Source organism: Ovis canadensis, chromosome 22 (genome assembly GCF_042477335.2).
Source record: "Ovis canadensis isolate MfBH-ARS-UI-01 breed Bighorn chromosome 22, ARS-UI_OviCan_v2, whole genome shotgun sequence".
Lineage (NCBI taxonomy): Eukaryota > Metazoa > Chordata > Mammalia > Artiodactyla > Bovidae > Ovis > Ovis canadensis.
In genome coordinates, this window is record NC_091266.1 from 29,006,008 (window position 1) to 29,020,315 (window position 14,308).

The 14,308-nt window shown below is 41.9% G+C and overlaps 1 protein-coding gene across 8 annotated transcripts in view; it reads right to left on the reverse strand.

Annotated features, from left to right (window-relative positions):
- CPEB3 (cytoplasmic polyadenylation element binding protein 3) overlaps window positions 1-14,308 on the reverse strand; it is a 199,827-nt gene that overhangs the window by 26,131 nt on the left and 159,388 nt on the right. For all 8 annotated transcript variants that reach the window (XM_069567519.1, XM_069567516.1, XM_069567518.1 and 5 more), the window contains one exon: window positions 5,286-5,467. In XM_069567519.1, the coding sequence (XP_069423620.1) occupies window positions 5,286-5,467 (182 nt within the window). The remainder of the gene's footprint in view (window positions 1-5,285; window positions 5,468-14,308) is intronic.

Here is a 14,308-nt window from a genome sequence, read left to right on the forward strand (position 1 = left end):
AGAAAGGCAATGCCAAAGAATACTCAAAATACTGCACAATTGCACGCATCTCACACGCTAGTAAAGCTCAAAATTCTCCAAGCCAGGCTTCAGCAATATGTGAACCGTGAGCTTCCAGCTATTCAAGCTGGTTTTAGAAAAGGCAGAGGAACCAGAGATCAAATTGCCAACATGTGCTGGATCATGGAAAAAGCAAGAGAGTTTCAGAAAAACATCTATTTCTGTTTTATTGACTATGCCAAAGCCTTTGTGTGGATGACAACAAACTGTGGAAAATTCTGAGGGAGATGGGAATACCAGACCACCTGACCTGCCTCTTGAGAAACCTGTATGCAGGTCAGGAAGCAACAGTTAGAACTGGACATGCAACAACAGACTGGTTCCAAATAGGAAAAGGAGTACGTCAAGGCTGTATATTGTCACTCTGCTTATTTAACTTATATGCACAGTACATCATGTGAGAAATGCTGGGCTGGAGGAAGCACAAGCTGGAATCAAGATTGCCAGGAGAAATATCAATAACCTCAGATATGCAGATGACATCACCCTTACGGCAGAAAGTGGAGAAGAACTAAAGAGCCTCTTGATGAAAGCGAAAGAGGAGAGTGAAAAAGTTGGCTGAAAACTCAACATTCAGAAAACGAAGATCATGGCATCTGGTCCCATCACTTCATGGCAAACAGATGGGGAAACAGTGGAAACAGTGTCAGACTTTATTTTGGGGGGCTCTAAAATCACTGCAGATGGTGACTGCAGCCATGAAATTAAAAGATGCTTACTCCTTGGAAGGAAAGTTATGACCAACATAGATAGCATATTCAAAAGCAGGGACATTACTTTGTCAACAAAGGTCCATCTAGTCAAGGCGATGGTTATTCCAGTGGTCATGTATGGATGTGAGAGTTGGACTATAAAAAGAGCTGAGTGCCAAAGAATTGGTGCTTTTGAACTGTGGTGTTGGAGAAGACTCTTGAGAGTCCCTTGGACTGCAAGGAGATCCAACCAGTCCATCCTAAAGGAGATCAGTCCTGGGTGTCCATTGGAAGGACTGATGTTGAAGGTGAAACTCCAATACTTTGGCTACCTGATGTGAAGAGCTGACTCGTTTGAAAAGACCCTGATTTTGGGAAAGATTGAGGGCAGGAGGAGAAGGGGACAACAAAGGATGAGATGGTTGGATGGCATCACCGACTCAATGGACATGGGTTTGGGTGGACTCCAGCAGTTGGTGATGGACAGGGAGGCCTGGCGTGCTGCAGTTTATGGGGTCGCAAAGAGTCAGACACAACTGAGCAACTGAACTGAACTGAACTTGCCTAGAGATGGTGACATAGATGAGTAAGATGACAGTAGAGATCAGAGTGTCAGAAGTTACAGGAGTGACTGTTTCTATAACTGTTGCATATTGGCACATTTTATATTCACAGGCAAGGAAAAGGGGCCTAACCTAAGGAAATCCTAATGTTGCTTATTTATAAAATAGGAACTCTCTGGAAAGCTCAAATCAACCTTTAGAAGACACATAAACATAAAAGTGAAATCAACCTATAAAAGCACTACAGCAAAGGGTGCAGTTAACAGAGACTCGGAGTACCATGCTGCTGCTGCTGCTGCTGCTGCTGCTAAGTCGCTTCAGTCATGTTCGACTCTGTACGACCCCATAGACGGCAGCCCACCAGGCTCCCCCATCCCTGGGATTCTCCAGACAAGAACGCTGGAGTGGGTTGCCATTTCCTTCTCCAATGTATGAAAGTGAAAAGTGAAAGTGAAGTCGCTCAGTCGTGTCCAACTCTTTGCGACCTCATGGACTGCAGCCTACCAGGCTCCTCTATCCATGGGATTTTCCAGGCAAGAGTACTGGAGTGAGGTGACATTGACTTCTCAGAGTACCCTAGGCAACAAAATAAGGTATTGCTGAAAATCAAAGTGTCAGTCACTCAGTTATGTCTAACTCTTTGCAACCCCATGTACTGTAGTCCACCAGGCTTTCTGTCCATGGAGTTCTCCAGGCAAGAATTCTAGAGTGGGTTGCTATTTCTTTCTCCAGGGGATCTTCCTGACCAAGAGATCAAACCTGAGTCTCCTGCAGGCAGATTCTTTACTGTCTGAGCCACCAGGGAAGCCCAAAGGTATTGCTGGCTATGTTCAAAACAAGAAGAAAACAAAAGGAAAGAGTAATGTTTGAGGGAAGGGAGTGCAATATTCACAGAAAACCAGTGGAAAGGAGCCCCACTCAAGACAGGAGCTGGCCTCCATCTCTCATAGTAAAGAATATGGTCTGCATCTTGGTCAGCGTAAACAAAGAGCATGAAGATGGAGCTGGGAGATAGGGAGAGCAGGCAATCCATCACTCGCAGTAATTTTCAGTTTCCCACTCAAATGATTCTCATTCCAGGGCACTGAAGGAACCAACAGATCCCTTTTGACACCATGTGGCATCACAACAGTCCCACTATACACCTGTCCAGTGAGTCACACTGTATGTAGTGCTTTCTTTTTCAGTGTCTCTTCTGGGCTTCTCAACAATCTAGTGGGGCACACAAAGCTATTACTATTATTGTCCTTATTCTGAAACTCAGACTTTAATCACACAGCCCACTGGGAACAGGACCACATGTAGACCTAGCCATCTGACTCTGCCCAGGGCTCTCTTCACTAACCAGTGTAACTTTTCACTGCATCTCCAGCAGAGCAACAATAAAATTCAAGCCATTTAATATTAACAACATCAGTGTAAGTACACTTCCAGCAAGATGAATACTGTTAAATCAGCAAGTGCCAGGTAAATATCTTAACTGCCATATGACTCTGGATGTTCAATCTTCAAATCCCATTTAATCTTCAGACTTTCCCCAGGAGTTACAGATGAGGACCCAAGGCTCTGCACATTAAGTAACTTGTTTGGGGTCACCAGAGGTCTGGTGATTGGTGCAGCAGAGGTTTAAATGTACTGGGATCTGTTCTGGCTCCAAACTCCATACTCCTTCTATTACAACTGGCTGCTACCCTAAATGTTTATCAAGGACCATCCTAAGGTAATGGAGGGTATAGGCAACCCAAATGCAAAGAGCAGAAATAATCAATGGCGTTCCTGAGAAGTTTGATGAGCCAAACACTTTTCTATAGCATGGCCTGTGATTATGCTAACAAAAGAAACGTGACTTCTTTCTTCCTTACCTAGGTCTAAGTCTTGTGGGAATCAATGCTGAGGGTATGAGTACAGCAGAGGTGAGAGGAGAGGTAGGCAATAAAACAAATAGCGCCTGAATTTTCTACGATTCTTAAAGGAGTTCAAAGAATACCATAAACCCTGGAGTAAATGCACTTCCTTCTAACTAAGGAGTAAGACAGGAGGTTGTTAGGGTGGGGGCAAAGGAAAGGTGGAATCTTCTTTTATCATCTTTAGGACCTACCTCCTGAGCAGTCTCAGGCCTTCTGGCTTCAGAGGGGAACAAAAAGAAAGCTACTTGGATACAGATGATACACAAGTGCTTTTCAGGTTAAGTTTATTGCCTGGGATTCACCACTGACAGGGGCCAAAAGCAGTCTAAATGTAATGGAATCTGGGGTTTCAGATTCACAAACATATAGGCACAAGCAAGTCCACCAGCAGCAGAAGTTAATAGAACCCTCCACAGAGCACCATTTGTCAATCCAACAAAGGTTTACCAAGCACCTACCATATCTACACCTAGAGAAGTTAATGGTAAACCACTCCAGTATTCTTGCCTGGGAAATCCCATGGACAGAGGAGCCTGGTGGGATACAGTCCACGGGTCGCAAAAAGTCAGACACGACTGAGTGACTAGACAACAACCGTATCTACACATCAAGCAGTGGGGAAGCAGAGAATGAGACGGACACCATGCCCAGCTTTGCGGAGCTCACAGTCTGTAGGGGAATTACTGCTACCAAAGGGGTGCTGTGGGCACTTCAAAACTAGGAATGGAGCTGAATCTTTATCACCCCTGACTTTCCACTGATTTAGAGTGTCTCGCAGTTTTGTAAAACAATCATCCATTTTAATTAAAAAACAAACCATCACTACTTACTTTTAAGGATCCCAGAGACGTAGCAAACAGACTATTTTAAGCACTGGCTTTTGTAATTTGATCTACGTCTTAAAGAAAATGTTATCTTACTGACTTTAAAAAAATCCATCACCCATTGAAACTTTCACCTCCTAACACACTTAGGTCTGTTACACAAAACCAGTTAGTCAACCACAGAGAGGAGTTGACACCTGGTAAGAAAACACATTTACTACTTTATTTATTCCTGTCCAGTGTATGCCCCCAAAACAGCCTTGACTGGAAGCATTAACCATTGAACAATTGCATATGGAAGTGTCTAAGGCTTGATGTTTTCCCCCTTGCTCCATTACTCTATCAATCAGGTCTCAGATTAGCTCCTAACTCCTTCTATTCCCCCAAGCTTCCAAATAGTGGCAGAACTGGGGTTTAAGGATTTAAACCTGCGTCTGTCCCCAAACCCAACTGAGCACACCAATGCTCTCCAGCTCTACTATCTCCTGTTTGGATGACAGCAAATCTGAGTGCCTCCACTGGCCAGGCAGGCAATGTCAATGAGCAAGGAGACAGGTAACGGGTATGTCTATTTGCTATGAGCAGGAGAAAGAGAGTTGGGGAGGGGACTAGAGGGGACAGCAAGCAGCTACTGCTATCAATAGCTCCAGCAATTGCTATCACATATGATCTTGCAAGTTTAAGAGAAACGGGAACTTCAATATTTTATGTATACTCCTGAATGTTAACATTAAATGTTAGTTCAAGTTCTTTGTTTTAAGAGGACCACGTGGGTCAAACAGGCTCTCAATCTTTGTCACTGTGCTCTTGGCATCATCTTTTTTTCAAAAATATTTATCAATTTATTTGGCTGTGCCAGGACTTCCTTGCAGCACACGGGATCTTCAGCTGTGGCATGGGGGATCTAGTTCCCTGACCAGGGGTAGAACCTAGGTCCCCTGCACTGGGAGTGCTGAGTCTTAGCCACTGGACCACCAAGGAAGTCCTGGCATTATCTTTTAAACAGCACTGGTTTGCTTCACTAAACTGTGCAGCATTATTTTCGTAAGTGTAACATCGCCCCAGGGATGGGGGAAACAGAAAGTTCATTAACACCTTAAATACCAAGGGCATTCTCTTTCTCACGCAGCCGAGTCGGACTCATGGACTAATGCCGCATAAGGTGATTTTCTCCCCAGCGGCCCGTGGAATAACTTTCATTTCTTTCCCATGGCAATGATACCCCAAGCAGCTGCTTACCCGTTTGTCAATGTCATTGTGTTGGAGCTGCACAAAGCGAGCGCTGATGGCTGCGATGTAACTCTGCTGATTGGAGAATGCCACACGGCCGGCACCTTTGGGGTACTTCAGCTCGGGGTCTGTATCAATGCCAGCATAGCAGACACCACCATATAAACGGTCCATGATCATTGCCAGCTCAACTGCAAGAAAATAAACACCATTTGGTATAAATGTTTAGAAGGGTCTCTTGTCCAGGAGAAGGAAGGACTATATGGAAGAATCATGCAGTGTAACTAAGAAATGGAAAACCCATGTTAAGTATCATGAAGAGTGTCCACACCAGTCTTAGAACTCAAGAAGGGGAGCTCCTCATAGGATATTTGAAAACAAAATGAAAAAAGAAAGAAACAAAGAATTTACACACACACACACACACACAAATTTACATAATGAGAACTTCAGCAATAGTATAAAAGAAATGATCTATCAGCAACCCTCCTTTCTAATTTCTAACTGCTTAGTCCACTAGAGTGGACCCTGGGCAGGCAAAGCATTTCAGGTGCCCTAACAAGTTAATAAGAAACAGTCTACTTACTGACCCCTAGGGCTGAAAGTAATTACTAAAGTCACACTAGTACTAAATTAAGATTAAGCTATAGAAAGATTAATTCTAGAGGCAATATGTTTACAGCCTAGAAATAACTCTCCACAATTTTTTAAAAAATAAAGGATTTTTAAGAGTTTATTTCAACTGAGGAATCTCCATACTAACTTCTCACACTAAATTCTAAATAACAATACTAAAAATGATAATAGCAGCAATAAACATTTATTGAGTGCTTATAATTACCAGGAAACACTAAGCTGCTACAAGGCAGTAAAAGCACATCCATCCTGTACCCTGCTATAAATCCAGAGGTCTGGTCTGCACTCTTCACTAGAGCTCTTTGGCATATCTGCAAAACACCTGGACAGAAGGCATTTGGAAACTGGACATTCCAAAGGTCTGATATTCTACAACTGTCCTCATCAAAGGGTACCATGGAGAGACATACAGCAGTTACTTACCTGGATCCAAACTGCCTGAAGTTAATTGTTTACTTGATACTGGATGGCATCTCCTCCAGGTATGACCACTCCTTTCAGGCCACTCACATGGTTTTAAGTCCAAAAGACTTAGCCCTACTCCTAGGGAATGACCCAAGAATCCACTTCCTCAAATACCTACACATGGTATTTGGAAAGGAGCGGACAGGGAAGACAGATGAAGACCTGGGCCACAGCCAGCGTGCAAAGGCCCCCAGACAGCTGAGCTACACAGGAATCAGTATCTGGGGAGAAGGAGAGCTGCACGGGCTGGAGTGGCAGGAGAGCTCTGCAGCAGGTTCAAGGGCTGAAGGACTTAACGATGCAAGAACTCCACCAGATTTCTATGAACAGAAGGAAAGCCATGTACTGCTGGTTCCTATAATGGCAGCTGCTGAGGCAATAACAAAGTTATGTCACTATGAAAGAAAGGCTTTCTTTCTATCTGACTTCTTCAAACCAGACTGCTTAATACTGGTAGTTGATTTCTAAGCTTCTGTTTCTAATAGGAAGAATGACTTAACAACCAGCAGGTAATTTTCAGAAGATGAGTAAATAAGCTAGCAGTAATTAAGCCAAAGAATAAGTGCTTTTAAAGACAGAAGAGCAGAAAGCTACCCCAATGATCCCATTATGATCAGAGTTACTGAGTCATATCGGTCAAAGAAACATTGCTGGTTAGAGCCCAAGTGGACCCTGACTTCGGTCTTGGGGCAGGATCCAGAAATCACCTTCATTCAAACAGTGCAGTAAGAATCATGTCCCTGTTGTTTAGTTGTTAAGTCATGTCTGACTCTTTGGTGACCCCACAGGCTGCAGCCCACCAGCCTCCTCTTTGCATAGGATTTCCCAGGCAGGAATAAAGAATACTGTAGTAGGTTGCCATTTTCTTTTCCAGGGGATCTTCCCAACCCAGGGATCGAACCCAAGTCTCCTGCTTGGTAGGCAGATACTATACCACTGAGCCATCTGGGAAGCCCAAGAATCATGTATGTACCCTGAATATCAGAATTTAGTGGGTCCTTACTATGTCTCAACAACTTATGATAGCTTAAGGACTTCCTCACATAGCTAACGTTATTCCAGTCACAGAGAAGAAGAAATTGAAAGCTGAATTTATTCACCTTAGTTGTTAATGAATTTCCTTTATTAGTCAAGTTGGCTTAGTAAAATAGGTAACCTTGGGGCCTGGAAATTAAACACTAATTTCCCAAAGACCTGGCTTCTTCTGGAATAGAATAAGACAGTGAACACTTCCCGAGCCTGGTGAACGGCCAGGAGATGAATGTTGGCAAAGGATTCAACGCGCTTGTCTTCTACCCTTAGGAAGGACTCAAGAAAGTGTCTAATGTAGAGAGAGAGCTTGAAGCTCCAGCCGAAGACAAGAGCCACTGTGACCAGAGGTTCTGTGGCATCTTGGTCTCCAAAGGAACTTTAGGGATCCGCAGATGCCAGAGACAGCACCTTCCACAAGCACTTTGTGAATCTGGCTATTGGAAAATCACCTTCTCGGCCCAAAGATTCAGTCATGGCTGATGCTACTGGCAGTTAAGCAGTTCTGACAGGAAAAAGAAACCCTCGTTCACTTATGCTTTTAGGAAAATTATATAAATTAATAATTTCCACTTAGAAGCTTATGTGCAGTCATTTTCTTGGCCACCCAAAAGTTTGCAGGCGTTTGAGCCAATGAAGTCTTATTCAAGTGAAGGACAATTTATTGAGAAGCTAGAAGAATCGAAGGTGACTACAGAAAGTTTTTTGGGGGGAAGAATATGAAGACTACTCATTTCTCTACCTTAACCTGTATTTTAGCTACAAAAACCTCAATAGTCTGATGATCCTTGAAGAAAAGTAAATAATAACTCAACAACTGCTGTTTGTATTTGGTCCTTACTCAATCAGCAAGTCCTCATTAAAAGTGTACTTCCTGCTGCCTAGACTCATGCTGCACTCAAACAACAGAGGGATGTTGCTTAAGTACTAAACAGCATTTCTAATTATTGAGAAAAGTAACCAGTTGGTAAAAACAACATTAAAAAAAGAGTAATTTAATTCATCTACTATATAGGTAACTAACAAAGAGCAAGCTTTCCTCAAGTCCTACAAAATTCTAATCTGAAAATACTTTTTATATGGAAGATACAAATTCACCTACAGATGTCATAATATACAACTACTCGTAGAGGCTAGGTTTTAAAGAATTCTTTAGTGAGCATTATCAGTTAATGTAGGAAAGTTCCATATAAATCCCTTCCTCTGAATGAGGAGGAAGCTGAGCCAGCAAGAGGGCTACCATTTTGACTACTTAGGAGGAAGAGAGAAAAACAGAAGAAAAGCAGTAAGGATCTGGTAGAAGTCAACTAAAACCTTCATGGATCTATCTATACTTTATGAACTCCATCCTGCTCTTGAAATGTGAGTCTTTGATCAAGGATATGTCTTATCTGGGAAATGTAGTCAAATCACCTACTAAATGTATAACAGTGAATCCTCATGTGAAACCATCCTCTGTAGATGACAAGGACAGCATTATCTCCCAGGAGCACGTTCTTAACATTTAACCTGAGGAAGATGAGGGTACCAGAGGTTGAAATTCAGACAGATAGAGGTGACAGCAGGCATAGACAGAGTCTGTGAGGAAGTCAGATGTCTCTAAACCACTTCTCTTTTTCTTTCCCATCCAGACAGTGTTATCAGGGTCTGTCTGGCTACCACAGGGGTGGGAAATTACGAGTTCTGGTAGCCATATCCAAGGGCATTATGTACTTTGGTTAAGATGTTCTATGCTCTTATGATAACTCTAGTCAGCTCATAAACAACTGTTCCATGAGAACAGTACACTACTATAAATCTAACCTACACACTGGCTCTTGTGATGAGCTTCCCTGTGTCCCAGACTAGAGAGGGAAACAAAAATACTGCAGTCGTATGTGGCGTATAGTATGTCCGTGAATTCCTCTGGGTTGTGGTGGCCATGTCCTAGAGGTGAATCTGAACCCCAACTTGTTTTACTCCCAATTCTGAAGATCTGAAAGGGATCAGCTCAACAGAAAGAAAACCATGATGACTCTTCCATCCGCGCCCCCCGCCGCCCCCCCCCCCCCCCCCCCGCCACCCCAGGTTTAATTAGATTTCAAAGTTAGCCTAAGGCAATGTAGAAGTCCAAGATACTCTGAGAGCCAAATGGGACAGGGCAGGAATGAGCGTTCCTGAGGGAAATACTAACAGGTCCATCTTCTCAGATTTTAAATCATGAATCCAGAAACTCCATGTCTCCAAGGCACCTCAGGGTGACCGAGAGGCCTGCGCTTCGGAATGAAAGGAATTGCCGAGTTGGATCACAAAAGCGGTTCACGTATCTTCAGTAGAGGAAATGCTCATAAGCTTCCACTCTGCATGAGATGCTGGGAAGTTATGAATATTTTCAAATAAATGGTATGAACAACCAACTAAGTCTGAGCAATAAGAGTATTTAAGTTGATTAAAACGAGCTGGTACCAGGCTGACTGTTATTACTGTTATGGAGACAGAATCTCAGATCTCAGCTTCTGATAAAGCAGCTTCCTTCTGTGTAAAGAGTTCCAGACTTGAAGTCTGGAGATCTGAGTTTGGGCCTTAGCTTTTTTAATTGTTGTGGTCTTGACTAATCACCCCCTTTGAACTCTGCTTCCTTCTCTCTATGATGAAAAGTCTACCACTTACAACCTCACAAGGTTTTCATGAGGATTAAACATGTATGAGAACTCTGGGCATACTGTTGGGCACAGAGCGGTGCTCAAATGTTTCGTTTTGTCCAGGGGTTGTTTTTCTTTAACATTTGCTTAACTCATAAATCTTTGCTTAACATTAACTTGGCCTGGTTTCTGCTCCATAAGCACCAGTTCATCCCAGTCTTACTTAATGTTATTCAAACTACCACTGATACGGCAACCTTTGACATCAGCTGTGGGTGAGGGTGTGCTTTCCTAGAGGAGGGAGCTCACAAATACCAATGAACACTAGAAAATCCTTAATCTTAAGGGCAGTGCGGTGAATGAAGTCAGTATGCCAATTCTGGAGTTTATCTGAGACAAGTCATCTGAACTTGAGACTGGGTGAAAGAAAAAGCTTCTAGTGCTGACCAATTTGACATAAGATGATTTGTGTCTGCCACCACTTCACTGAACAAAAAGGATACGGTTATAATACTCCTCTTTCCTAAATCACAAATCATTCCTAATATGACTCCTACTCTGTGTGGCCTACCAGAATGTTGGCACAGAATGTGTGGAATAAATGCTCTTAGAAAAATTCATCATGTTCTCTAGATGTATGCCATACATTAGGGAATATTTACCTCAAAAAACTGTTTTCCTCTAGAATTCCCATAGAAAAGCCATCCTCAGAACAGTTGGGGTGGGGGGAGGGAGGGCAGAATGAGGAGAAGAAAATAGCAGGATCCATAGCAGAATATAGCAAGAAAAAGACAGGAGAGACTCAGCAGAACAACAGTTACAAAGGTGAGAGATCCAAAGATGACAGGCAACTGGCAGGCTCCAGGAACTCAAGACTGATCTTTTCTGCAGGACCTGGTCAGATAAACTGTCAGGAGGAAGTCATAAAGTGGAGGAACAGCTCACAGATGCCTCTAACTAGAAAGGAAGACTGAGGGTTTTTCAAGCCTGATCAAAGCTGGAAACGCATGGCTCCCAAAGCTGGATTACTGAGGCAGCCCCCAAATGAGATGTCTAGGCCAAGAAGCTCGAGTCAGAAGGTACTTATGGTTACAAACCAGGGGAGAGGACAGCGACCAGATCCTTCCTTTCCCACTCTTTCCTGGTGGTCTCTCCTCAAAGCTCCCAAGCCTGGCACGTACTTGCTATCAGAGCAAAGACATGCCACCAGGAAAGGTTCTCATGCCACAGGGATATGCAACAGGGAGATTTCTGCACTGAGATTTAGGAAGACATGTGGCTCACAACATCTGAATGAAGAGTGGCAATATGCTCTTGCACGTCCAGGTGGCAGCAGGAGGAGAGACAGACGAGAGAGATGGACCACCTCTTTCCTCGTACTGACTCTCTCAAGAATATGTACACTTTAGCCACACGGTGGCATGGCGAGTCTACCCACAGCCTTTCCTAGGGTGGGGGTGGAGAGAGATGGGAAATGGAAGGAAAGCGAGATCTAGAATCAGCAGGAGGCGTCAGGCAGACCATCCTTGGCCTGCCACTGACAGTGACAGGAGTGATGGAAGGGAGAGACAGAGACAGTAGAAACTGCTTCCTAGAAAAGGCAACAATCAGGCAGTCTATCTGTGGGTAAACTCATCGGGATCTTCCACCAATATTTTCCCACTTTCAGGCTAATTTTTCTACGCCCCTGATTTTTTTTCCAAACTGAATTTTTAAAAGTCACGCTTGTCAAAAGATCAGAAGGAACAACCTAAACTCAGTCAAGACAATCCACTTAAAACAGGTTGCCTTGTATCTTCAGAAGTGTTTGTGCATTTCTATTTAGTGGGATAGGACTATATTATCATAGTGACAATGGTCCCTGTCTTACAATGGGAAAATATCAAAGACAAAAAGCCCTATGAGATCCAAAAGGATAATTCTTGAGTGATAACATTTTAGTCACTGTAATGTGCTAAAGGACCATTTCTGGCCCAGGATAAGGTGAAAATCAATCTGGACACACAAAATCTCACTTGTTGAGTACCAGCACTAATACCTAGTTTAGGATCATCTTCTATATAGTGCCTAAAATAGTTCTAAGACTTTCCAGAATTCAAACCACAATAATCCTGGGAAAAAAAATGCCCTGAAATATTTAAAAACCAAAAATTGAGAACGTTATGTTATGGAACATAATTTAGTATTCAATTAATTGGGTGAGGACTCTATTAGTACATTTCTGAAATCTTTGACTTTATAGGTGATGACCTGTTCAGCAAGAGTGGGATGTCCATTCAGTGTGGCATGACATGCACTTTCTCAGTACCAGTGACACCCTTCATGCTCAATACATGTTTACTGTTCAAGTGAACTGCATTGTAGTCAATTTAAGATTGTCTAGCAAAGTCAAACTGAATTCTTTTAAAAACAGTCTTCTACTCCAAAACACACACCGGTCCACAAAGCTCAGTGTGTTCCAAAGAAATTCAATTCTATGCACAGGGATAAAAGCTAAAGATGTTAACTCTTTTTATCCAGACTACTTGGCCTCAAATCTGGAAGTCTTGGATAGAGTAAAATTCCAGGACGCTAACGTAGATTGTTTAGCCTTCTAAAAACTAGCTACATTTATAGGAGGTGCTGGCATGGGGAAACTTTCATTAGACTGAGTGACTGCAGATTAATATCCAACAATGGCAAAAACAAAATTTTAAACCAAAACAAATTAGTTTACTTAAAAAAAAAAACGAACTTTGAAATTTACAAAACATGCATTATCTAGGCAGGGAACACAAAGTCCAATTTCTAACTAGATAACTAAATATAATTCCTGTTTAACCCTAGAACATCTATCATCTTACAGACATAGAATGTTAAAGAAAGAATACAGTTCAGCATCTTGGGTTTTCTGTCTTACGCTGTCAGTGTGATCACAGAACAGTGAAAAACAGATGATCACAGAGAGAGGTCCATATCTATCCTTTCAAATAATTCAAACAGAAAGAATAAAGGATGAAAAATGTTTAAAAAGGCAATTTAGTTATCAACTATTGTGTCTGTGACTTAAAACAGACATGAGATTAAAGTCAGTTTTGTTATTTTTACAACTGCAGGAACTTTGCTTTCAGAAAACTTTTTTTCAGATTCCCATCTAAGAAAAAAGGGAAAGGGCTAAGCTATTAAAACTACTTTGTGTTTGTCTTTAGTTGCAAAAAAGAACAGTGAGAGTACTAGCAAGGAATGCCTTTTTTTTTTCTTTAGAATATATTTGCAGTTTAAAGACTATGAAAGGGGATTTTTCTCTCTCTCCACTCCTAAACATATCACCAGTTAGAAAAGGCCAGAAATATTACACAGCGCCCCTACTCACATTTTTTTTTTTTTTTAAGCACAAGCTCTTTAGAAACAAAGGGTTGCATTGGCCCTCATCTCATAATGCTGTTCACGTTTGAGTTGGCCCTGCTTAGACTTTACTCTCTGATGGCAGATAAAGGGGGAAGCATCTCTGCTGCTCTGCTTTCTTTCTTTGGGCGAGTTTGCCACTAGGATGAGAAAAAGACCCAAGACACCTGACTTTCTGAAATACCATAAAATTATGAACTCCAGTCATAATTAATTTGTTTTAAGGTCTTTCAAAATGGAATTATGAATACATCTTTATAAAGACCTAAACTTTTAGCAGTAGCTTAGAGTTGAGATTTGAATAAATGCATTAGAAAAGTTGAGGAACCTTCAGAATTAAGAAGTCACGAAAGTCACAGAGCTGTTTCACAGCTTGATTTAATGATCTCTGCTTTTTCTTTTACTTTTTAAGTAGAATACTTAAGCCCACTTGTTTATTCTAACATGAGATAACACTGCCCTTTGCTACTACAGTGGCAATGGTTAGCTTATTTTTTTATCTTAGTTTAAAAAAATAAACTCAGCTATTTTAAAGCACTTTACAAACTGTTCTTACAAATAATTTTACTATATTCCACAGGCAATCATACTGATCTAATAAGCAATTAGATTTGTCTTTGGTGCCCCAGTCAATTAGGATACTGCCCAATTCCAGCAGGCACAATTATTTAATCATTGGAAAGGAATTTAAAAAACAAAAAACAGGGGCGCTTTCATGAAGTCAAATGAAAGATGCTCAAATACATAACTCACTTTTCAAAGTACGTAAGAAAAAAACAGGAATCTGTTTTGCTTGGGAAGAGTTCAGGCTGGTTTTCAGTGACACAGTTTCTAGCAGTGGTGTAGTCTGTCGCTGAGTGCACACAGCTGCCCTGGACAGACTTCTGATGGGGTTCT